Below are 25,875 nucleotides of genomic sequence, written 5' to 3' on the forward strand. Positions count from 1 at the left end.
CTTCTAAAGCATGTTTTTTATCTTCATATTTTTAAACAATGTTTGCCTTTCCATAATGCTAATATGGTTTTACTAGCTACCTTACTTTGATAGAAATGTACATAGTTATTTATAATTCTAAGTTGGTTCAGATTTCTTCTAAGCTCATTAATATTAATTGTAGCTGACAAGGTACAGATGAAAGTATCCTTCTTTTCCCCCAGCAGCTAACTAGTGTTTATCAAAGCCATATTCTGCATGCCCTTTGAATTCATATCTTTATGAATACAAATAAGTTTCCACATTTCAGAGCCATATTAAGGTGATGAAAGGTTTTGAAGGCTGAAAAAAGGTTAAAGGTTACTGTGAAATACTACATTTGTCATCATAATTGCAAAACAAGTCATTAACTGCAAGACAAGTGCATTTGATTAGTGGCATAGTTCAAGATTGTCTCCATTAGGAAGAAGCAGCTTTGCCTCTAATGAAAGCATTTTGACCAAAGAATATGGAATATGAGTGCAGTATCGATAAAATATTAACAGGTTTCTTAATGCTGACTTCAAAGAAACAATGGGAAAAAAAAGGTTAGAATGTTTTGACAACAAAGAGGGTACTATCCCTGGAATGTCTTAGCAAAATTATGAGGTGATAAAGTCATCTGGTTTTCAGAGCATTGTAAGGAATTTACAAGCTTTGTTGCACATTAAAAACCCATTGGGAGTTAAATCCATCAGTTGATTTTGGTCTGAAGCTAGGAAAAGCTCAGATAAGCACACAAGCAACTTTCTCTGTGAAATGTTGAAAAGGTGAATGTCATGGTTTGGATCTTATCTTGTGAAGCTCTGGTTTGTTGAGCTTTTACTGCTTAGAGGGCACAGCAATAAGTAAAAGGATAATGTAAGGGAGAGATTCGATACAGTTTCTTAACCTTCTTGGTGCCCAATAAATGTATATATTGATAATGATGCTAAGGATTAATTATGCAATCATTTAGATGAATTTGGACATTGTTAAAACTTTTAGAAATTATTTTTCTAAGGCAAGAAAATAGTAGACAATTAGATGTTAAATTTTGATGTTTTCTCTAATTTTTTTTCTTTTGAACTTTTAATAGGTAATACTGTTTTGCTCAATTCAAGAATATTTTGGTGTACTAAAGCTTGAATTATTATTTAAACTATACATCATTTTTAAATGACTTTTCTGATAACTGAAAAAATAATTCTTATTTGAAATACACTTAGGGACATTCTAAATAACTTAATATAATTTTACTAGCTTTTCTGGGTTTGTGATTTGTCAAAAAACTGGTGAAGGAAGATCTTTTATTCTCTATGTATATAAATTAAAATCCCATGTTCAGTGAAAATTTTCAGTCTTCAGCCTTTCTACTGATCCATAATTCTAATCATTATTTAAAAAATTAGAATCTATATATTCAAAAACAATTTATTCGATCATATTGAATTTTTGAAGAAAGCTTAAACAAGTATTTTTTTCAACTAAAACTAACTTAACTGTTAAATACCTCTATGCTTAAGAATCCATGCATCACATTCTATTTTATGCAGAAAACTCTGAAGGAAAATATCAAAAAAAAAAATTTTTTTACACAATAGAATTATAAAGTATCCATTTTAGAGGAATTGAGTCTGATCACTATTTTATGCCTAAATTCCAATAACAATCCTCCTCTGTCCTGTTTAAATATTTGCAGTAATAGGCATGCCATAGCCTTTTGGGGCAGACTATTCCAATTTTGGACATTTTCTACTTTTTAGACTTTTAAAAAATTTAAATAGGGTCAAAATTCTTGAGAAGCTTCTAACTATTTATCCTAATTCTCTCTTTGCAAGTCAAATGAAACAGGCTCCTCTCACAGGCCAGGTCTTCAAATATTGAAAAATAATTTTTATGTTTCCAATCATTATTCATTTTATAGGTCCAAACTCACTATTTGCTTCAGTGTTTACTTATTAAAAGTATAAGTCCTGACACCGTATATCTGTTTTAATCCGAATACCCTCTAGACTGTCTTTGCCTATCTTAATTACTGCAGATATTATTGATGTGAATGAAATTTTCTGTGAGTAAATACAAATTTTACAAAAATAGTTTAGAACAATATAAATAACTTACAGCATCCAAAAGCCAGATCGAGCACTTATCTAATGATTTTGGTGTTCTTTCTACTCAATGAGATTAATTCATGTGAAATCACCCCCAAAGAGCCATAGCCCATTTTGTATGGTGATTGTTTGCATAACTTGACCTATATTATCAGATATGTACAAATATTTAGCTGTTTATGGCCATAGCTAATTGGGTGGAGCGGGGGACCAAATGGTTTCTGATTAAGAATTTGACCTTGTGAAGGATGGCCAGTGAATTTCCAAGAACATTCCTCTGATTAAATTCAAAATATTCCTCCTTTTTCTCCTTCCTTCTTTCTCTCCCCTGACATTATTTATAGAATTATTTGAACATTGAGATGCAGGCATCTGGGTAAATTAATTATCTTGTAATAAACTGAAAATATTCAGTTTCAGACAAAATGTAAAATTAGTGCAATGCAGATGTTTTATTAAAGAAAAATAAATCCTTCTTCAGGATGATATCTTCAGGTTTACAATACTATGTTATTATGTTATCTCTTGGCATACTGGTATCTCTCCTGTGGTTATTGACAGACTTATGTCTCCTCTTCAGCCTGTGATCAGCTGTCTCTTGGTGTGGCTGCCATCTTCGGGCCTTCACACAGCTCTTCAGCAAATGCAGTACAGTCCATCTGCAATGCTCTGGGTGTTCCCCACATACAGACCCGCTGGAAGCACCAGGTGTCAGACAACAAAGATTCCTTCTATGTCAGTCTCTACCCAGACTTCTCCTCGCTCAGTCGTGCCATTTTAGACCTGGTGCAGTTTTTCAAGTGGAAAACAGTCACAGTTGTATATGATGACAGCACTGGTAAGAAAAATCAGCACCCTTTAGTGCTACACTTTAAATGCAGATAATTTTCTGGAGTGCATTCCAGATTCTTAATGTATTCTTGTTTGTTTTGTTTTAATATTTCTTTGTTTTACTCTGTTGTTTTTTAAATTAAGTGAAGGGATGTGGAAAGACATTTGGAATCAAACACAAACCCTAATTTCACATATCCAAACAGAAAATAGCTAAATCACATACTTTTTCTCTGTATTGTAAAATAAGCATTTTTTTTCTGTCAAGAATCAGCTAGCTTGAACTATAAATGGTTTGAGGGATAGAGATAGCATAAAAGATAATATTGAAATATGTATCCAAAGAATTTTTCTGATAGGTGGTTTCTGCTAAAGTAGTTTCCCAAAATAAAGCCTTGTGTTTGGCTGCTTATTAAACTTGCCAAGAAATTCAGAATTTTGCCTTGATATTTTATTTAGCTGTTTATGTGCAAAGAATGAATATGAAAAGTAATAAACTGTATGTCTGTAAAGCTTATTAAAGTTTAAAAAGTTTTTTTTTCTCAAATGTGAAACAAAATAATATCCATTGCAATTCTTAAGTTTTGGGGACTGCTTTTGTGCAGACAACATTTGGGTACTTAGAGAATAAAAATACTAAATGTTATTTATTTTGGTGTGTTAAAAGGATATCTGAATGAATATTTACTTTCTTGAGGTAGTCTGTGATTTCTGGTTTTAATGCATGTTATTGTTTTTGTATATGAATGGTTATACTATCAATTAAAAGAAGTCTCAGAGAAATACAAGGAAGTAAACAGTAAAAATAGCTTTAATTTTTCTTGGCAGTTGTATTGGTGAAGGAACTGCATACTATTTTGCTTACTACAGAGAGATAATTGATTTCACTTTAAAATGTTTATCAACAATCTAAATAGTGCTCTTTAAATTAGAATGTAAATTTTTGTCTTAGGACATTTCACTATACCTTCATATTTACATTGAAATTGAAATTCCCTTGAATTTGAATTCTCTCAAAGTATGCCAGGAGCACACTTTGTTCATGCATGCAGTATATAGAACTCTGTGCAGAAATTTATCCATTTGCCAACAGAAGTGATCATCTGTAAATTAGCAGATAAAAACTCTTCCACAGGAACAGGGAACAGGGAGTTACAGGGTTAAAAAAAACAATGAAAATAATCTTTAAAAGGTTTCATTGAGATAAAGAGTGAGTCTAAATGCAAATTAATGGCAAATTTTGTTTATTTTAAAGTGTGCAATAGTTGTAAATAATTTTAACTTAGAAACACATAAATAAAATTACTTAGGTTATTCAAAATAACCTAGGTATCTTTGATGTATCTTTTAGCTCAAATTAGACCTATTAAATATATTGCATATGTTTTATTCTCAAATCATTACTTTTTTGTCATTGATAAAATTCCATGTGCCAAATTTGGAATGGCAAGTTCTACGTGAATGGTTTCTCTGGGCTTGTATAATGTGATGATCCAGGGCATCCTCAGTCACAAATTGGTTATGTTTATGTATGGTCATATAAAGAAATATATAAGTATGGATACTCATGCACTGGAAATCTATGGATTATTTACTTCTCCATTCCCTTCTGATATAACTCAGGTGTGTGCTGCCCAAGCATCGTATATCCTCATATGTACACATATACACACATGATATAGACATACAGTCATGCGTAGCATAACGGCTTTTTGGTCAACAATGGACTGTATATATAATCACAGTCTAAAAATATTATAAGACTGTATTTTTATTGTACTTTTTCTCTGTTTAAATATTTTAGATATACAAATACTTACCATTGTATTATAATTGCCTACAGTATTTAGTACATAGCATGCTGTACAAGTATGTAGCCTGGGAGCAATACACTATACCATATAGCCTAAATGTGTAGTAGTCTACAGAATCTAGGTTTGTGTAAGTAAATTTTATGATGTTTGCAAAATGACAAAATTACCTAATGATGCATTTCTCAGAATATATCTTTACCATTAAGCAACCCACGACTTTATGTATACACACACATATTGAAATGTTGTACAGGTGATGTTTTGTATTTATTTATTATTATTTTAAAACTCCTCATAAGAGGGAGAAAATTGGCAAATATTCAAATGGCTTATAGATATATTACCTTTTTTCACTATGCTGTGTGCTTGTGTATGTGTGTGCATCTGTGGCATTTTTATTTCATACATGTGGTTCTTGGGTGATTAAAAAAAGAGATAAACGGACTTGTTATCAGGTCATATCACAACTTGGGAAAGTAAAGCTTCATATATAATTGGTCTATCTCTGTTTTAAATTAAATTCTAAATATTTGTATCAAATAGGCAAATTTATATAAAGACGTACATAATAATTTAATTGACTCTAATGACTTTAAAGGGAGTCCTGATCTCAGATTAAATTTATTAAAATAGTTTAAGTTCTAATCCCTGTTTAGAGACATGTGATTATTCATGGTTTTAATATTATTTGTAATGAGCTAATTGTATTTGTAACTGGCCACTTGCCTCTTTTATTTTAAAGCACTTTTGATAACTTGGTTGTTCTTGATTATTTTGTATGTTAGGAATGACTCTAAGATAGGTGAGAGTCCTTTGAAATGTATTCATAATTACGTAAATGTAGACTTACTGTCTTTTTGTTTGTGTTTTCAAGTCTCAATGTAGAATCTTAAGGATAGAATTTAAGAAAGGGAATTTACACACTTCCCAAATGAGAAAGATGACTATTTGGTTATGTGGGAGGAAATCTGATCACACCTAGGACTATGAACTCAAATAGGAAAAAAACTTACCTCATACCTAACAAGATAAGCATTACTGACTCTGTTATAGACTTATGTATCTGCTGTTTAATGCAGAACACACATGTGCCACTTTATTTACATGATTCCTTTTACTTCCAGATTTTTTTATGAATGTCATTCCTCCCATTTATATTCATTTCTTTTTTGTTGTGTTGTCCAGTTTAATACATGATAATTATACTTTCATCCAGTCTTTGTTCCTACCCCCAAAACAGATGGAGTGATGGATGAAATATAGTGCTGGAGTAGAAGAAATTTTTTAAATGATGTTAGCAGGAGCTATTTATTTTTTATGATAATTAGCATTTGTTGTTGTCATGGATGAATGCTTTTAAACACCCTGAAGTTCTGTTATAGATCTGAGTGATGTCCAAAAATGATGCAATAGAATTGGCTTCAGAAACAAAGCTTTGTTTCTGTCAGTCATTTTGGAACATATGATTCATTTTAAACATGAACTAAAAATAAGTTGGATAGCTGTCAGCTTGTAAGCAATTCCAGGATAAGTTGTGAATATTTGCTTTAAAATCCCTGTGTTTCATCTTTGTTTATAGATCAGCAGTCCATTAACAAAGAACTCTGGACTGGTAAACAGAATCCTGGGATTCTATACTCAGTTTTGCTATTAAATTATTGGCACAACTTCAGAAAAGAAAAGGGAATATAAATGACTACAAAAATTAGCTGGGATGCTTTATGCATTGTGGTAGTTGCTGTTACATAAATTATTTCACTTAATCTTCAAAAAAAAGTCCTGTGAGTCCCTAAGAAAATAGGTTATCACCCCATCATGCCTCCTTCTTCTAGTGACTGTCTCTCCTGTCCACCAGCAGCCTAAGACAGAAACACAAATACCTTTCTTGACTTTTTTCTTTCTTTGGCTCCTCAATCAAGCTCTAATGGTTGTCAATTCTATATCTCTATGGTCTCTCAAATATGTTTATTTCTTTCATTCTCTACCATATCTTAGGACAAAATCACCATCATCTGTCACCTGGATTATAACTAAAAGCCTCCTAACTTGTTTTTCTATTTCTGTTCTGCATCCCACTAATTCAGTCTGCACACTGCAGTGAGAGTAATTTTTTAAAAATGCAGTTCTGATCCATTCTCCTCTTAGTAGCTTCTCACTGCTCTAACAGTAACATCAAAACTTTTTAAGAAGACTTATAAGGTCTGACATGACATGATATAGTCCTTGTACCTCCCCAACAACATTTGAGTCTAAATCTCCCAGTAATTTCATTCAAATTGAGCCATTAAACTTCTTTCAGTTGCTGAAAATTCTATTCTGTTCACCTAGAATGCTCTCATTTTGGCCCCATTTCTCCTAGCCACTAGATGCATATATGTGCATGTGTTTATTTTCATGTACATGCTTGCATAACCATCTAGCTTAGATATCAAAAAGAAAGTCCTGCTCTCAAGTCTGGAATCGGTCTCCCACAACACATCCCACAGCACCACAATAATTTCCATGACCCTCTCCATGAGAACGTTCGTCATACTATAAATGGCTTCTCTTGGCTGTATCATCCACTGGATCAAGCACACATCTGAGTAGATGGACCGCACAGCTGCATACCATTTTATCACTAGCACCTAGAATATTGCCTGGCTCCTGAAAGTATCTTAATAAATATTCATGAAATGAATGAATGAAGAAGATGTTATTATAGCCCTTATTTAGACAAGGCAACTCCAATGTTAGGTAATCCTGCCTAAGGTCAAATTTCATTAGGTGGCTTTTAAATATTTGCTGTTGAATAAATAGATTTAACAATGATTTTCAGGTAAATAGCCATGATTTCTTTCATTATCTCAAAAATTTTATAAGAAAGCTAATGTGAATTGTGTTTATATCCAATTTCAACTATATGTTTCAATATTTTAAACATATATTTACTTATTTGAACAATCATTCATCAGACTTCTGTATACCAGGTGCTATGTTAAGTGGAGGGGACAAGATTATAGATAAAACTCTGACTCTCTCCATGGGCTTAGAGTAGAGTGAGTGGGGGATAGTAACATGTGAGCAGGGCATTAGTATAGTGTAACAAGTGCAGAGAGAGGCAAGAAAACAATATTGAGAGGCAGTTGAGAGGAAGGGTTTAGAGCTGCCTGGAAAGGACAGAGAAGCATTTTGAAGAAAGTAACATTATCATAAAGTTAACATGAAGGATAAGTAGAAATGCTTCAGCTGATGAAAGAGCCAAAGGGAGCAATACATGTAAATGTGAGTCTGGCTGAGGGAGACAGTTTGTCAGGAAATTGCAAGAACTTTCCTAACAGAGAGCTTACATTATAACTGAGTATCAGAAACAAGGAAGATGGGGAATGATGAGTGAGAATTTATAAGTCTAGCATAGGAGAGCTTTTTACTAGCTATTCCACCTCTTCTTGCTCCCTGAACTGGAATGTGCATGGTAATAGCTATATCAGTGATGTTGGTATGATGCTTTCCAGACAACTATTGAGTGCCTCAAAGATGGGCATATATCCATCCACTCCTTTCCTAGGAACAGAGAAAGGGACATAGTTCAGCAGCCTGGACTATCGTGGTTACTATCATCTTTGGTGTCAGAACATTCTTGCCTAGATTGAAATCTTGGCCCTGTTATGTAATTTTCAGCAAGTTACTTGACTTCTAAAAGCCTGAATTGAGGTATTTGTAAGTTGATCATAACAAGTGCTTCACAGGACTGTTGTCATGATTCATGAAATATGTAAAGTGCCTCATAGAGCACACATAGTAGGAGCTTAAAACTCCCAACAATACAAATGCTACATGCTATGTCCCATTTATTCTTCACTATACTCTATGAAAAAGAAATTATTATTAATTCCACTTTTTTAATATGAGAAAATGTAGATACAGTGATTTGAGGTAATCTGCCCAAAGTTACATAGCACATAGGAATAGATCTGGCTTTTGAACCTGGGCAGTCAACTCCATAACCTGCACTGTTAAAGATTGTGACATGATGTTAGTTGTTTTATTTTGGGTTTTTTGTTTTTTCTCATTTTGTTGTCATTATTTTAAGCAAAGGAATAGCACAGTTGTGCTAATTATCCTGATTTGATCATCACACATTGTACACAGGTATTGATTGATATTCATCTCTGTACCTCACAAATACATATAATCACTTATATTTCAATTAAAAAATCTATTTTTGAATTAGTCAAGTTGAAAAGAGATGGTATTTTCAATGTTTTGATGGAATGATGTTGAGATAGAAAATTCTAAAAAGATTTAGGAGATACAGATAATAGGATTTAGTAAGTAGATGAGGGCAGGGAGTGATAAAGAGAGAAGATGAGAATGACCTCTATGTTTCTAGTCTGGGCAACTAATCAATGGGACATTTACCTAAAAGGGGAAAACAAGAAAAAGAGACTTGGGAGAGGAGATGGTAAGTCTGTTTTTTAACATATTAAGTTTGAAGCATCTGTAAAATATTCTCCTGGAATCATCCGGTGGTATTGAAGGTAACATTAATTCATCTTGAAAAATAGGAATTTAGTACGGGTATATGATGCTTCCTGTGGTGTTTTGCTGTACCCTCCATTTGGACTTCTTTGTAGTACGAGAAAATGAAGAAAACTGGCAAAAAATAAAAATAAAACAAAAAACAAGGTCATGGTACAAGACAGTTCAGAGTTATTCTAGTGATGAAGCAGTCATGAGACGAATATAAATATGAGAAAAACTTAGGGGAAAGACTGTCAACTCTTAATATAATGACAGAAAATCGGTCATCTTTTTTAAGAATTGCAATATTTAGGAACTTAAGCCTGGATTAATTTCTATAATACGATCATAGGGAAAAAAAAAAAAAAAGGCACGAGCTCTTATCCTAAACAAAAGCAAACACATTTTCTTTACTAACTTTATTAATGTGGGCCAAGTACATTGATGGACTGTGTTCTAGATATATCTGTACGTGCTTCTGGAATTAGTTCAATAAAATGTGACATCAATTAATAGTAAAAATTCATTTTATTATATCTTTGGCCTATGTTCAAATAGGATAAAATAAAATAATTCAATAGAGTAAGTTAATATGAAAATACATATTCTTGGAAGACACTAATTTTTGAATAATATTACAATTTTTATATTGAAAAGCATAGAACCAAATAATTTCAATTTTATTTCAGGGCACGGGATAATTTGGATCTAAGATGATTATATGTTGTACATTTTAAGTACAAAGCTTCAAGTGCTATATTCTCTAATTCCAAGTGCAAATAAAATTAACAATTATAAGTTTAACCTAATTATTTGGATATAGTTGATTACACAGCTTGATGTAGTTGTGTTTCCACAAAGTTGGTTATGCATGAACTTGGTTTCTTTATTCTTATTTGAGCAAGCATACAAATTATTTAGAATATTATTTCTTGGATTCTTATTATAGTGAATATTTTTACATGTATTCATAGGACTAATTCTCCAAATTTTAAAATCTTTAAAATATATGTCAAAACTAAAAGAAAAAAATAAAATTTCTAGTCTACAACAATCATACAGTTTATATTTCTGCAGATAGTGAATTAGAAACACGCTTCAACCTAAAGAAACAGAAGGAGCAGGTCTTATAACAAACCTTAATGATCACCGATATTCACCTTTGTGGGAAAAGGAAAAAACATGAAGTGAGAATTCCCTTGGTGATGGTCAGAAACTGCCCATTTTCCTAAATTTATCAGTACCACACTCTAACCAACTGAGCTGACCAGCCCATCCTAAATTTAAATTTTCCTGAATTTAAACGTATTTGCATGTGGATCTTGCTAGGTATTTTTCCCTAGCCTTTTCCTGTTGTCTCTCTCCCTCTCTATGCTGCACAGTGGTAGGGTAATATTTATGTCATCTTTGAAGCACTTGACAATTTTGATTATTCTCTCCTTTAGAGGAAAAATAAAACTCTTCTACTTTGGCTTCTATGTCATCATTCTCCTTCTTACCTCCTTCTTTTCAGCCACTTTTTCCCATTCTTGTACTCTTAAACTCTTTTCTTTTTCTGTTCCCTAAATGCTGATGTTATTCAAGGATTTATTTCCTGAGCAAGTTTTTTTTTTTTTTCTCACTTGTTTACCTCACTCTTCCTAAAACCTTTTATCTGACCCATGCCTGCTTCTCCCTATATACCGTAGACTCACCAATCCACGTCTTCAGCTGTTTCTACTGACCTCCACACTCGTAGATCCAGCCACCCTTTGATTACCTTTATGTGAATGTAAAATAGACACATCTAACACAACATGGCAAAAAGCAAGCTCATTATCTTTACCCCCAAATTTGCTTTTTCTCCTGAATTTCCCTCTTTATCCAGTTGCCCCAGCCAGATCTCTAGTAATTATTCTAGACTTTTGTCTCTCTCTCAACCTCCATTTCCTATTGATCACTAATACTACTCATGTTTATCTCACATTTCTCAAATTTCTTTCTTGCCTCCATCCCCACTGCTTGTCTTAGTTAACATCCTTATCATTTACTGCCTGAACCATTTCCTGCCTGTTGCTGCTCTATTTAAGCTCAGTTATCTGATGCAAACAAAATGGTCTTTTTTGAATTGATAGTCTGATGTTATTCCCAGGCTTAAAGCTGTTCACTGGCTCCCTACTTCTGAGAAGAATGAGCTCTAATTCCTTGGCATGACACACTACAGTCTCTGTCATTGGCACTCTCATGCCTCATTGATTTTACTTCCCTGGTATTCCTTCTTCCAGTATTTGTGCTACTGCTTTTCTTGAATAATGGTAGTGCTCCCTTACCAATCATGCTCTGCTATCTCAGTCTTTTTCCTGTATACAAACTGTTGTCTCTGCTTGATATGAACTTCCCATTCGGTGAGATATTCATCAGTTTCAAAATGCACCTTAAAATAGTCACGTGAAGTAATCTCCCTGGACTCTTACCCGGTTGAGTTGATACCTCCAGTTTTGTGTGTATAATGCAAAAGTTACTTCAGCTGATAAAATAGTTCATCATTAGTTCTATAGTAAATCTTATTTTCAGCCTACTCAGCCTGTTATAAGGGGTGATGCTTTCCTTGGCATGGGAGCTCTAAATATGTTATAATTTGTTTATCTATTTATTCATTTCTTCATTTGTTTGATTATTTATTTATTCATTCTTTTACCTACTCCACAAATTATTATCAAGTATCTACTATATGCAAAGTATCTACATTCTTCTGGGTACTAGAGATATAAGAATGAACCAAACAAAATTTTTTTGCCATATGGAATTTACCTTCTAATGAAGGGTGATTTAAAAAATAACAAAACAAATATGTATATTTTATAGTATCAAATGTGATGTGTTATGGAGAGAAATAAAGAAGAGGAGGTGTGTTGAGAATACAAGGGAGAAAATATTGCAATATTTGGTAGAGTTGTCAGAAGAGACCTTACTTAGGAGGTGACCTTTGAGCTAGAACTTGAATAAACTAAGGAAAGATGTCGTAGGAATATCTGAAGGAAGAGTGTTTCAGAAAAAGAGCAAGGAGGGAAAAAATAACCAAGAAGGAAAGAGATAAAAAATTTTGAGGCAAGGGACTATTTTCTTAGTTTGGAAAAGGAGTTTTGGGAAACAAAAAACTGAAGGAGATTTTTTTGACAGCTGCTTTTTGTTTTATGTGTGTGTGTATGTACGTGTGTGTATATATATATGTATATATGATTACATATGTATAAGTTCCATCATTCTCTTAGCAACAGTAATGCCATTACATTAAAAATAGCACATTATAAAGATTTGTCCATACAAAGGCCAATTTTTATATTAGTTACATAGTAATGATTGTGGTCCATAACCCCTAAAAAATTGACAGCATTAATTTTTAATTACAAGATTTCAAAAAAAGAGGAAGAGAAACAAGTCTAATATATATTCATTTCTGCAAGATGTGATAGATAATTTATTGGACATTTGGTTAAAAATAACTGATTATGTATCAGAAATACCTTTCTAAAAGTCCAGATCCTATCTGGATTGAATTAAAACCTTGGTTTGATATGCACGATACATAAGATTAACATAACTGTCCTTCTAAAACAGTTTTCTGTTGCCTGGGACCTCATGTTCGCTACTCAACATTGTGTAAAAGTCTACTTTGTTTTAAATATAAGGTGTATAAGGCATATTTGGGGGCAAAATTATCTAAGAATCAAATATTTTGAGGTGAGAAAGAATGAAAACCCAAATTCTAGAGAGGGTAATTGTGCATCATTATTTCAGAATTCTTCCAAACTGGAGATGGCACGGTGTCCACTGGGATAATATTTCACTGACTCAAAAGAAGCTCGAGAAATACTTTTTTTTGCATGAATGCATCAAATGCATACTAAATCTAGCCTGTTATAAACAGAGCCCTGATTAGGGAAAGCTAATGGCAACACCAAACCTACCATGCCCATCTCCTTGACACCACATCATAACCAAAAACATTATTTGTTATTAATAAATACTTGCATTTCTGTAAACCCAATAATCTTCCTTTGGATAAAACAAACTTTATTATATAACATCTATCAAAATTAAAATCCAAAGCATTGTTTCTTAAATTCAATTGCTAACAGTGAATGGGATTATCTGGGCTACTGTTAAAACTACAGATTCCTAGGCCGCTCTTATGATTCAATAATCTAGGGTTATAGCCAGGGGTTTGCATTTGGAATAGGAAACGTAGCTGATTGTGGTAGGCATCACTCATGTTTACTGGTACCTGATTATCTCTACTTCAAGACCTAAGAGGATTGCAGTTCCCTAATCCTTGAATTTAGAAGCGGCCAAGTCCATTGATGTAGTTGATGAAATACGATAAATGGTGTTGCTCACTTTAGGGAGGAAGCATTTTATCTTCTGGCCCTTAATTCTCCATCACACTCATTCCCTGCCATAACAATTGTGCTAAAAGTTCAAAGCATCCTAAAATACTGAGGCAAAATATTGAAGATAGATGCCCTGGAGAATTATCTGGATCTACAACAGACCTTGCTTTTATGAGACATAAAATCTTGTTCTGTTAAATCACTGTGATTTGGGGTGGGGGGGGGTTACTATAGCACAACTTAGTCTAGTGGTTCTCACACTTCAGTGTGCATTAAAATCATTAGGAAGTCTTGTTAAAACACAGCTTCTTGGCCTTGCTGCCAGTTTCTGATTTAGTAGGTATGGGTATGGCCTGATAATTTTTTTTTCTAGTGAGTTCCCATGTGGTCATGATGTTGCTAGTCTAGCAACCATACTTTGAGAACCACTCATCTGTCCCATTTTGTCTAACACACAAATTTTTATATTCTGAAAACGAGTTAATTCCAACTTGTCAATATAATAAACAAAGGCATCATTTTATGTATAAAAACAAATCTAAAAATTTTAAGCAAACTTAGAACGTTCTTATAGTGATTTAACATTGACAAAGGTATCAATCGCTTCTTGAAACAGATTTCAGTTGTCTCAACTTCCACACTGAGTAGCTTTAATTCTGCTGCTTAAAGTGTTTTAAACAGTTTTGAGTTAGAATGATTATGGATGAAGAACTGTAAATACAGTAAAATTGTCAAATATGAATTAATAAGATTTACAATAATCTTGCATTGATATAAAACTTGATAATATCTATTTAATAAAATTTTACAAATAGTTTTACTTTTTAATTTAACTTTTAAAGAATTTTGCGAAAAGTACTAATTACTTGGGTAATGATTCTGATTTGTCAATTAAGCATTTAAAAAAAATCTCTCATTCCATTTCCACAATAAACTTTTTCTCCAATTGAAATAATTGGGTTGGCATTAAAGAAAGAAAATTAAGTCAGCTTTTCAAATCTTAGCACTAACTTGTTAATTACCCCATTAATTATACAATGAGAAATGACAAGCTATAATTCCCTTTCCTAAAATATGGCTGAAGGTCAGAGAGCTATCATACTGGTATATTAAGAGACCAAAAACTACAAATGATGAATGACGATTTTTTTTCTTTTAAATACCATCAAATGCCATTAGAAATTCAGCCAAAGGACTAGATGAAGGTTTAAAGCATAATCTTTAAACATAGTTTTTTATCTATTCTTAAGGAAGAGAGCACCTACTATATATTAAGAAATAATGTGGCAAAGATATTTGTATTTGTGTGTTAAAAAAAAGAACAAATTTAAAGGGCTTTAAAACACTCCCCAGGTCTTAGCTTTTACACTGTTGACCAAGGGTTCCATATGCCTTTAGCCTACAGCAAAGTTCAGAGCATTCCAGAGGCAAGCCAGAGATACACAGAATGATTTTCTCTGTCATTAAACAATAATTATTGAAGGTCACTATTTTTTTTTTTTTTTTTTTTTTTGGTGGAGAAGAGTAAATCTAAGTTACACAGGGCAAACTTTACACACACAGTGATGATCTACTGTGGTATTTTTTTTTTTTTTTTACATATTTGTGTATGCATTTTCCTCAGTACTATTTAATTTATCATTGTAATTATTTCACTATTTAGGAGAATAGAATAGGCTGCAAAAGACTTAGTAAGACTAGTATTTGTAACTCTGTTGGTCATTATTTTATAATAGAGATAGACCTAAACATTTGAACAAGATTTAGCTGTACTTGTTTTAAATCATGCATAGCAACACCATAATATTGTACTTGGATTTTTAAAAAAAATTTGTGATCATGGTAAAATACACATAATAAAATTTGCTATCTTAACCATTTTTAAATGAACATTTTAATGGTGTTAAATATATTCACATCGTTGCGCAACCAATCTCCAGAAGTTTTTCGTCTTGGGAAACTAAAACTCCGTACCCATTAAACAATTTCCCATTCATTCCTCTCCGTATTCCCTTGAACGCACCATTCTACTTTCTGTTTCTATAAATTGGGCTACTCTAGATATGTCATATAAATGTAATCATACAGTGTTTGTCTTTTTATGACTCACTTATTTCACTTTAATAACCTCAAGATTTACACATGTTGTAGCATATTTTGGAATTTCCTTCCTTTTAAGGCTAAATAACATTACCATTGTACATACATATCACATAATGTTTATCCATCCATCCGTTAATGAGCACTTAGGTTGCTTTCATCTTTTGGCTGGTGTGACTAATGCTGCTATGAACTCGAGTTTACAAATATACCTTCCAGACCCTGTTCTTAATTCTTTTGGATATATACACAGAAGTGGAATTGCAGGATTATATGCTATGTTTAATTTTTTGAGGAACTACCATTCTGTTTTCCATAGTGGATGTCCCATTGTACATTCCCACCAATAGTGCACAAGGGTTCCAATTTATCCACATCCTCATCAACACTTGTTTTTTAGTTTAGTTTAGTTTTGGGGGTTTTTTTAATAGTAGCTGTCAATGGACGTGAGGTAATATCTCATTGTGGTTTTCATTCGCATTTCCCTAATGATTAATGATGTTGACCATCTTTTCATACCATTATTGGCCATTTGTATATTTTATTTGGAGAAATGTCTATTTAAGTTCTTTGCCAATTTTTTTTTTCAGGTTGTTTGACTTTTTGTTGTTGTCATTGAGTTCTTTATATATTTTCAATATTAACCTCTTATCAGACATATGATTTGCAAATATTTTCTCCCATTTCATAGGTTGCCTTTTCACTCTGTTGATTTTGTCTTTTGATGAGAATTTTAAAATGTTTAGTACAGTTTATTTATATTTTCTTTCCCTTGCCTGTTCTTGTGTCACATCTGAGAAATCATTGCCAAATTCTTACATTTAGGTCTTTGATCTTTTTTTCGGTTAACCATATATGTGAGGGTTTATTTGTGAGCTCTGTGTTCTGTTTCATTGGTGTATGAGTCTGTCTTTATGCCAGTACCATACTGTTTTAATTACTTGCTGCATGCCAGCTACAATCTCAGCATTTAGCATCATTCCTCATTTTTTATTTTTATGATAATTCTGTATTATTGTCCCCATATATACAAATGTGAAATCTGAGTCTTCAAGACATTAAAACATTTTTCAAAAGGAAAGTACTAGTAAGTGTCAGAATCAGGATTTGAACCCAGGATGTTGAGTCCAGCATTCATGTTCTTCACTACAACTCTATACCTCCTCACAACAGACACAAATAAGGAAAAACCAGGGAGCAATGACAAAAGAAATAAGCTTTTATATGTACTAGCAGGTGTGGAGGGACTTAGCAGCTGATGCTAAATGAGAGTCCAGGGCCCATAGCAATCTATGCACATCTCTGGAAGACAGTTCTGACGCAGACAATTGACTGGTACAGACAATTGACTCCAGGTAGAGAGATATTAAGGCATGCAGAAATCATTAAATAGAAGTAATGATTTGATATGATCTTTGCAACTTTTGCACTATATGCATCTTTGAGGGCCCAAAGTTTTCTCCAAGTTTATAAGAGTGCACTATAAGTCAAGGTTTTGTTTTATGAGACATAAAAAATCTATAGCCAGACAAACAAAAATAGGAGATAAGCGGAGATGCTACATAGTACATCCAATTTTACAGAGGATAAAGATTATATCTAAACCAGCATACTGACACTGTAAAAAGAATGCATAATGCCCCCATATAACTCACTCAGTCATTTGTTTTTGTTAGGTTTTTTTTTTCCCACACTAAAGATGAATTGCTTCTGCCTTAATGTAAAAGTGCAGGTAAAGTAAATTTGATCATGGAAAATGTACCTAAATGGCTGGAATACACATCTTATAAACTAGGTCATAAAACATTCAGCTTGGGAAGCAGGATGCAGCATTGCATATCACTGTGATATTCCAATGCTAGTCTCAAATATGTGTGGCTTTAGGCCAGAGTTTCTTAACCTTGATACTATTTACATTGGGGCCAGATAATTGTTTGCTGTGGGGGAATATCCTGTATATTGTAGGATGTTCATGATGGAGACTGGGTTCTCTGGATGCACTCCCCATAATGACCTTGGAGATTTAAGACTTATAGGAAACAGGCAAATATGTTTACAAAATGTTCAAGGCACCAGTAGGGATACTATGCTTTGGGAGAGAGTCTGGGAAATTAGACCAAGTGTTAGCCAAGAATGAAGGTAGAAAGCCTACAGTATGAGCCCTGTATCGCTGATGTCTGACACCGTGTTTCTGAGGAAGGGAAGGAATCATCCCTATTGTAGGAAGGAAGAGAGTACAGCAGAGTAGAAGTGGGTGGGTTTGACAGCAAGTTTGAGCATAGACCAAGCATTAGGGCTGCAGATGAGAGCATTCAAGGCCAGAAGAGCTCTTTTCCATCCCTAGATCTTCCAGGAGTAAGTGTCATGCAGTTAAAGCTGATTCAATGCTCCTTGACAAACTCCTTGAAACAGGGCTTCTTGGGAAATCCAGACAAATTACTGTTTCCTTTAACCAAAGCAACCCGAAAAAAGGTGGAACCCCATTCTTAGAATGAGTTCAGGTACTCATATTCTCCTTTATCTTCCAGAGCAAACAGCATTTTTCAGGCCACAAGTGACGAGCAAAGGTTGAAAACACAAATAATTCCAAGAAAGGAAACATATTAGAAATCAATTAGTAAGGATGTCAGTCTAAATGACCACAAACATCTTCTTCTGGCTACTAGAGGAAAAAGCATGCAGTTCAGTTGGTTCCTGAAGTGCCAGAGAGGTCACCAAGGAGAGGGAAAGGACAAGAGAGGGGAGTCATGGGGCAAAGATCAAATATATTCCCTTCCTTTTCAGTCAAAGGATACTCAGTAGACCAAGAGAAGCTGTACCAAAAGCCATTTCATCTAATAATCATCTGTGCCCAAGAACAATTATGCAGGGGGTAAGGCACATTAGCAGAACGTCAGCCCAAACCCCAAGAGAAAGTGACAGTCGTGGAGCCCAGAATCTCTTTGAGGGTACTCGAGCCCACCCCTCCCACCGCCATCCACCCCTCTTGGCTCCATTAGAAATAATCACTTCTAAGTGGCCCATCATCACTGCCAGAATGATTTTTCACATTTGCTAAAAGCTTTTCCCTTGGCCTGCTTTGATTTTTTCTTTTGTTTCTAAGTAACTATTTTAACTCCCTTCCCCCCATTTATTTTGCAGCTAACTGACTTTAAAAAAAATCTGATTTGAAATAGGGCTTACCGACGAATTTCTTCTTTTCTTCTGTACATCTCACCCCTCCACCCGTGCCCCAGCACCAGCCATCACATATGCATCAACCAAAAGACCGATTAGTGAAGTATTGTTTTGTACTTCTGCAGACAAAGAAGAAAGGAGCCTCCAGTTGGAATGAATTCTTTGTGGGGTTTTTTTGTGTGGTTTTTTTTGTTGTTGTTTTTGTTGGCAGCAAATAGCTTCCTTTTAAATTCAGAAGTGAAATGGCATTGAGGCCCTAAATTGCTCTCATCTAAAATGTTTTACCCTCATCTCCACTTTCCTAGATTATGATCAATTTTCCCCCAGAATGATTTATTCAAATTGAGCCCAGTCTTCTGAATCCTTAGAAAAACAATGCCTTAACACTTTGGATCTGATCTACTCACTTATCACTTGGCACGTTCTGCCTGGTATGGGCAGACATTCTTTTAGCAACATATAATTTATTTTCCCAAATGGACTATAAGCTTCTCAAGATTAAAGCCATGGTATTCCTTCTGTCCTTCCTTCCTTCATTTAGCAATGTATTTGAACATCTGCCATGTGCTAGACATGCTCTAATTGCTTGAGGTACAGCTGAGAACTAATCAGACAAAAATCCCTGACTCCATGGAGTTTATATTCTATGAAGGGAGACAGAAAATAAGAAATCAGAATAATATTGCTGATATGTGAAGTGAAATGAAGGCTGAAACTTGACCATGGTAGTTAGTAACCTGGAGGTCACTGGTAATCTTGACAAAAACAGTTTCAACGAAGTGATGGGGACAAAAACCTGATTAGAGATAGTTTAAATGAGAATGCAACGTGCAGTGGACTGAATGTTTGTGCAACCCTAAAATTCATATGTTGAAACCCTCGTGCCAATGTGATAGTAGTTACAGGTGGAGCCTTTGGAAGGTAATTAGGTCATGAGAGTGGAGCTCTCATGAATGGGATTAGTGCCTTTATAAGAAGAATCGAGAGAGCTAGTTTACTCTCATTCCACCTTGAGAGGATACAACAAGAAGGTGGCTGCCTACAACCTGGAAGACAGTCCTCACCGGAATCTGATCAACCTGGTACCCTGATCTCAGTCTTCCAGTTTCTGCTGTTTATAAGTCACCCAGTCTATGATACTTTGTTATAGCAACCTGAACAAGGAATTGAAGACTGTGAATATAGGCAACTCTTTCTGGAAATTTTCCTGCAAAGGAAAAGAGAGAAATGAGGTGATAGGTGGCAGGGGAGTTAGTGTTAAGAGAAAACTTATTTAAAACTAAATAATTTTTTTTAAAAGTATGTTTGTATTCTGATGGGAATAAACCAGTAGAGGTTGTGATGCAGGACTGAGAGAATTGTGGCCAACTGTAACCATATAAAGATAATGTTATTTTTTATAGCATGTAGCATAGCAGTTTCCTCATTGAAGAGACCCAATTTGTGACTGCTTTGATAAGCCCACTTGGCAAATAGGCCTCTGGGGCTTCTTTTCCAGCAGATGCTTAAGGTTGAGGAGTTAAGATAGAGTTTATCTTTGCCACAGGAAAGAGGGAGAGGATTGGACAATGCATGGGGAAAAGAGCCTATGTGTTACTTAGCCAAGAAGAGAGACTTGGGGATTTTTTGAGTTTAATGTGATTGGTAATACAAACCTTGGCCCCTTGTCTCTTCCAATAACTTTTCAGTAAAATCTACACTTGTAAGTTTTCTTTTGGGAAGTTTCAAAATGTGCTGAAACTTGCCTCAAGATTGTAAACAGATTTAAAGAATGAAAGTAGAGTCTTCTCATGGAAGGACATCAGACCATGGTTACACACTTGATTCCCTCTGCCGGACCTCTGCCATCATTGCTTGCCCCAGCCAGCTCTCATCTACATTGCACCAAATTACCCACTCAGAGCATTATACTTGTCTCATTCTCCAAGTCTTACCTGGCAACATATACTCCATTTGCCTAACTTACTTACCTACTGGTTCTGGCTTTCTGAGCTATTATCCTTGCCTATCTAGGGCACAGCCTCTGCTTACTGCTCCCCTCACCCTCACCTCTCACCATCATATTTCCTCCTTATTCAACACCAGACAAACTGAACTACTGTTTGCAGTTTCTCAAATTCACCATGCTGCCTCATCACCAGTGCCCTTGTGCATTAAGGTCCCTGCTGCTGGAGTATTTTTCTTCTTCCCCAAGAGTCGAGCCTCCCTCTTTGTCTTTTTAACTCAGTGTCCTTTAAAATTTCATCTTAAATAGTCTTCTTCTGGAAATTTTACCTGCTTCTGCACTTCCCTCATCTAGTACTTATTGCAGTGCACTGCACCTGATGGTATATTGTCTATCTCCCCCATGAAACTGTGAGGTCTCTATCATCCTGGTTTCCACGGTGTTCAATGCACCAAGGATAGGGTCTGTTTCAAAATAGCTGCTTAATAAATATTTATCAAAAACCAAATAAATATCTAATGTCAAAGTTTATGAGTACCAGACCAGGTAGCTTAACATAAGCCCTAACCTCATATAAGTGGAGTTTAGAGTTTATCTGCTGCTTTAAGTCAAGGTCATTGAATCTTGTACTGACCCCCAGGTACTCACAACTATACAAAGATACAATTGAGATTCTGTAATTTGTTTAGTTTGGTTTAGTTTACTTTTTTTGTTTGTTTGTCTTGTTTTTCCAGTCCTCTATTGGAACTAGAGACTGATTTTTCCTGAATCGGAGCTAAATGAACTGGGGTTCTAACTTCCAGCTCAAATTGTTCTGCTTCCTTCTGACCCCTGCTTCTATACATTCTGCCCGTAGAGCCTTTCCACAAGTTGGATGGCTGGCCTAGGATCTCTAGAGCCTGAACGGCTAGGAGGCTGAGAATGCTGTCGTTTGACTCTTTCTTACCCTGTTCCTCTCCCCACCTTGTGACATATTTAAGACCAACACTGTCCACATAAAGACAACTTTTATGATTTAGATTTAGACTTCTATTTGGGAGGAAGGGCTTTTCTACTATTGCATTAGTTTGTTACCTCATTTTGCTACTTTCAACTTATACTTCACTCCTATACTGCCTACCTAAGATGCTGAGGTCAGGTTAAGGATCCTCTTGGGCCTCTGTGCCAGTGTCCGACACTGGCTATGCCATTACTTTTGCCTTCTGAACCATTCTGCATGCCCAACCCGCTCTCCTCTCCACCTCTGCTCTGAAATCTTTCCCAGTTCCCACTCTTCACCTTGCATACACCACTCTCAGCTCTTCTTTGTGCAGACAACTTCGTGTTTTTTACTGCAGATTTAAATTTTATCAAGAATTTGGAAGTACAGATGACGCTTGACCTTTGAGTACTATGAAAGTCTATAACTAAGGAACTTTGAATGATAAGTCAGTGATTCTCACTTCTAGTTCTTGATTCCCAATGGCTAATAAAAAGTTCACCATTTCAGAGTGCCTCTAATTTTAAGGTACTCATTCAATGCCCATTCCTATCCCTAAGTATTAAGTTCATAGGTTTTGTCCAACTGTCTAAGAAAGTTCAAACACATTTTCTTAGAGCAAAACTTCTAAGAGTTATGTTAGAGCAGATAGACTGCAGAGTCCGTGTTCTGCTCCAAAACTAATACCTGTACGTGAATTTCTGGTGGAGTAGGAATTTTTTTGTAGGAACTTATTTCACCCGTCATGTAAGTGACTCAATATTCTTAACGCAGATCATTATCTAGATATTTTGACAGGTTTGGTGAAAAGAAACAGGACAGCCCAACCTAATTCAGTTCATCTTATCACCTATTCTTACAAAAATTGATTATAAGAAAAATATAGCTGGGACAAAGAGTACAAATTCCACTTCTACCACTTATTAGATTTAAGCGATTTTTAATTTGCTCAAATCTCTGTGCCTTATTTTCCTGCAGTAAGAGGAAAAATCATTTGCATGTAGTAAATTATCTTAAATGTTATCAAATATCATTTTCAAAAATCTTCGGAGTTGCATAGAAGTAAAACCAAATAATGAATGGTTAGTTTTTTTCTTTTTTAAATTAGAATGAATCACAATGGCCCATAGACATATAATTAAGGCACCAACCATTAGAGGTGGCAAGATAGCATCATATTGATAAGCAAAAGGAACAAATAAAAATATCCAAATGTGTGTGAGAAGGGGTGTGAACTAGCCTCAGAATTCAGGAGTTTGAGGTGGAATGACTAGTAAGGACTACTGCTTAATATCAGCTATGAAGAGAGGCTATGCAATGCATAAGCTTATAGTTTGAGAATAATTTAGTAGAGATAGACCCTTCCTCATTTATTAAGACTGAAAAATTAAATTAGTTGATTTATGGGAAAGTGGTAAGTATTTGAAATGTGATAAAATTATAAATTATAAACAGAAAAGCAAAACAAAAATATTCAACATGATAAAAATGAGAGAAAATATAAAGGAGTTCAAATTTTAAAAATATTTTGGAATAGATATTTTAAATGAAATGAGATTAAAGTATAAATACAAGGCTAGATTTTACATTTGTATAACAAATAAATAATAGATAGCAAATACAGTATTTGTGCTATCCAAACTCAAGAGTGGGTAAAATTCAATCTGCAGTACAATTTAGTTGCCATTGTCATTGTTGCTGGCTAGTGTAAAGTATTTTGGGAACACCTAGAAATTAAATTGCCCTCTGAGACTTAAAAACTGTGAAATCAAAACATACTGAATGAGAATAAAAATTGCAAAGCTACTTTAAAAGACACAGAACACTTCCCAGGTAAGCAAGATTTGATTACAACCTGACTGAGGATACTAACACAACCAAAGAAAGAAGAAAGAATATTGTAGAGCTAAGGCTGGGTCTGGAGCTCACAGACCCCTCAAGCCCATTGTCCAGACTGAGTTACAAACCCCTCACACGCAGGTCTACAAGCTAGGTAACCTGAAGAAAGTTCCTTGGAGCTTGGTTGAAGAAAGAGTAGTCTTTATTCAGCACACACATGTCTCAGAGCTAGGCAGTCCAAAGAGAAACTCAGAAACTCAACTGCTAGTGGCAGAGTTTAAAGAGAAACTGAGCAGCTGCCTGCAAAGTAAACATGCTCTATTTTTAGATGCAAACTCTCTGCCAACCAGTGCTGCTACACCAACTCTAGAACACACAATAGCAACAAAACTAAAAAGATACATTGGCATGCACGCACAATTACTCCACCCACACACACAATTTGTTTACAAAGAATGTACTGCACCACATCCAACTGGAACTGAAGTGAGGGGGCCTGATTAAACTATTCTATTTTCCCAACAGATATGTTCATCAGAAAGAGAATAGGTCAACCATTTAAGTTTCTTAAAAACAGACTTGCAGAGTGAAACAAGGATGACACTTGTCCAAAAATTGTTAATGGGAAATAGATTCTTAGATTTTACTACCATTAAGATCAGCAATACTGCACTCTGGCTGCAAAGACTGAACACTGAACTTGGACAAAGATTTTCAAGGTTTAAATCTGGCTTTGCCATTTCATAGCTGTGGGACTTTGAAAATAATACCCCAGATAGTGTCTTCACCTCATCTGAAAATTGGGACTGATGATATTTTTTTTATCAGAGTTAAAGTGGATAAAACGCAGGCTTTCAATGAAAGTTATCTATGATTATTACATTCATTGAGCCAATTCCCTTTGCTCTTATTTCAAACTAATATTAAACAACCTTCAGATTTTATAATATGGTTTCTCATGTAGCTTGAGAATGCATTGGCCATGCAATTCAAGTATTGCTATGCCTGCAAGAGATACAGTTCTCATTAAAATTTAATAGGTTGGATTTCTAGTGCTATAAGTCAGTATCATGATCTCGATTAATGTTAAGTCTATTATATTAGCAATGTGACATATGTTTCAAAGCAACCCAAAGGTCTTTTGAGTTAAAGTCAAGATTCAAAAATTCAACACACATTGCCTCAGTTAAAAGTGTAGTTAAATTCTTCTTTATAAAAACATTCTTTTTCCCAGGAAATAAATAGTAAAGAATGCATACAGATCCATGGTAGGACATCAGTCAAACCTAGGATGAGGGGGAGTAAAGTGAAAACTACCCCCTGCTATTCTCTCACTTACGCTGATAGAGACTAAAACATAAGAGACTTCCTTTCCATTAATATTTTACACTATTTTCATAAACCATAGTTTACCACTCAGAAATCTATTCTTAGAAATAGCATTAAAGTGACCCTTTAACAGGAAAATTTGTTCATATTATTCTCCTTAATTTCTTCAGTGATTCACAGTGGTCAGGAAGTATATCTAACTCATATAATACTCCAGCTTTCTGGTCTTCAGAGTTGGGACCCAGAAAATAATGTCTGCAACTTAAAGTAAGTCTGTGTCCCTGGCTACAGTTGATTAGACCAAGTGTTAACATAGCTGAACCAATTAGATTCTGTCTTCCAGGAATTTGGAATTGGGACAAAGAGAGATTAGTTAGTCTCTGCCAGTTGCTGGACCTATAACAAGTAAGTAAACTCAGGGGTTGAAGGATAGCTATGCCTTCTGTGTGAACTGTGAAGCAGAGAAAGCTGGTCTAGTTAGAAAGAACAGAATGAAGCAGACAGTCAAAAATGAAGAGAACTGAAAGATGATGATATCTTAATAGCCTGTTTCTACTTGTTCCTGTTTCTAAGGATTGACTGAATTCCCACACTTGGGTTTCATGAAACCAACTACATTTTTCTAATAAATTTTCCTTTTCTGCTTAAGCCAGACCGAATCATTGAAAAAACACTCCCAACTGTGAAATTCCTTCACTTAGAAAGTCCAGTCTAACATGATGTCCTTCATAAGTGGTTTTTCCTACTGCTAAGCACAGCCTCACCTCCCATCATGTCACAGCTTGGACTTGATTCTCCAACAGCATCAACCAAACAGCTCAAAGACATTTTGAACTTTCCATACTCTCATAGCATGGTGTTTTGCACATGCTGTTTC

At 34.7% G+C, this 25,875-nt stretch overlaps 1 protein-coding gene across 3 annotated transcripts in view; it reads left to right on the forward strand.

Moving 5' to 3' along the window:
- GRIK2 (glutamate ionotropic receptor kainate type subunit 2) overlaps positions 1–25,875 on the forward strand; it is a 636,972-nt gene that overhangs the window by 224,020 nt on the left and 387,077 nt on the right. For all 3 annotated transcript variants that reach the window (XM_063096320.1, XM_063096321.1, XM_063096322.1), the window contains exon 3: positions 2,692–2,949. In XM_063096320.1, coding sequence (XP_062952390.1) covers positions 2,692–2,949 — 258 coding nt within the window. The remainder of the gene's footprint in view (positions 1–2,691; positions 2,950–25,875) is intronic.

Source organism: Cynocephalus volans, chromosome 5 (assembly GCF_027409185.1).
Source record: "Cynocephalus volans isolate mCynVol1 chromosome 5, mCynVol1.pri, whole genome shotgun sequence".
NCBI lineage: Eukaryota > Metazoa > Chordata > Mammalia > Dermoptera > Cynocephalidae > Cynocephalus > Cynocephalus volans.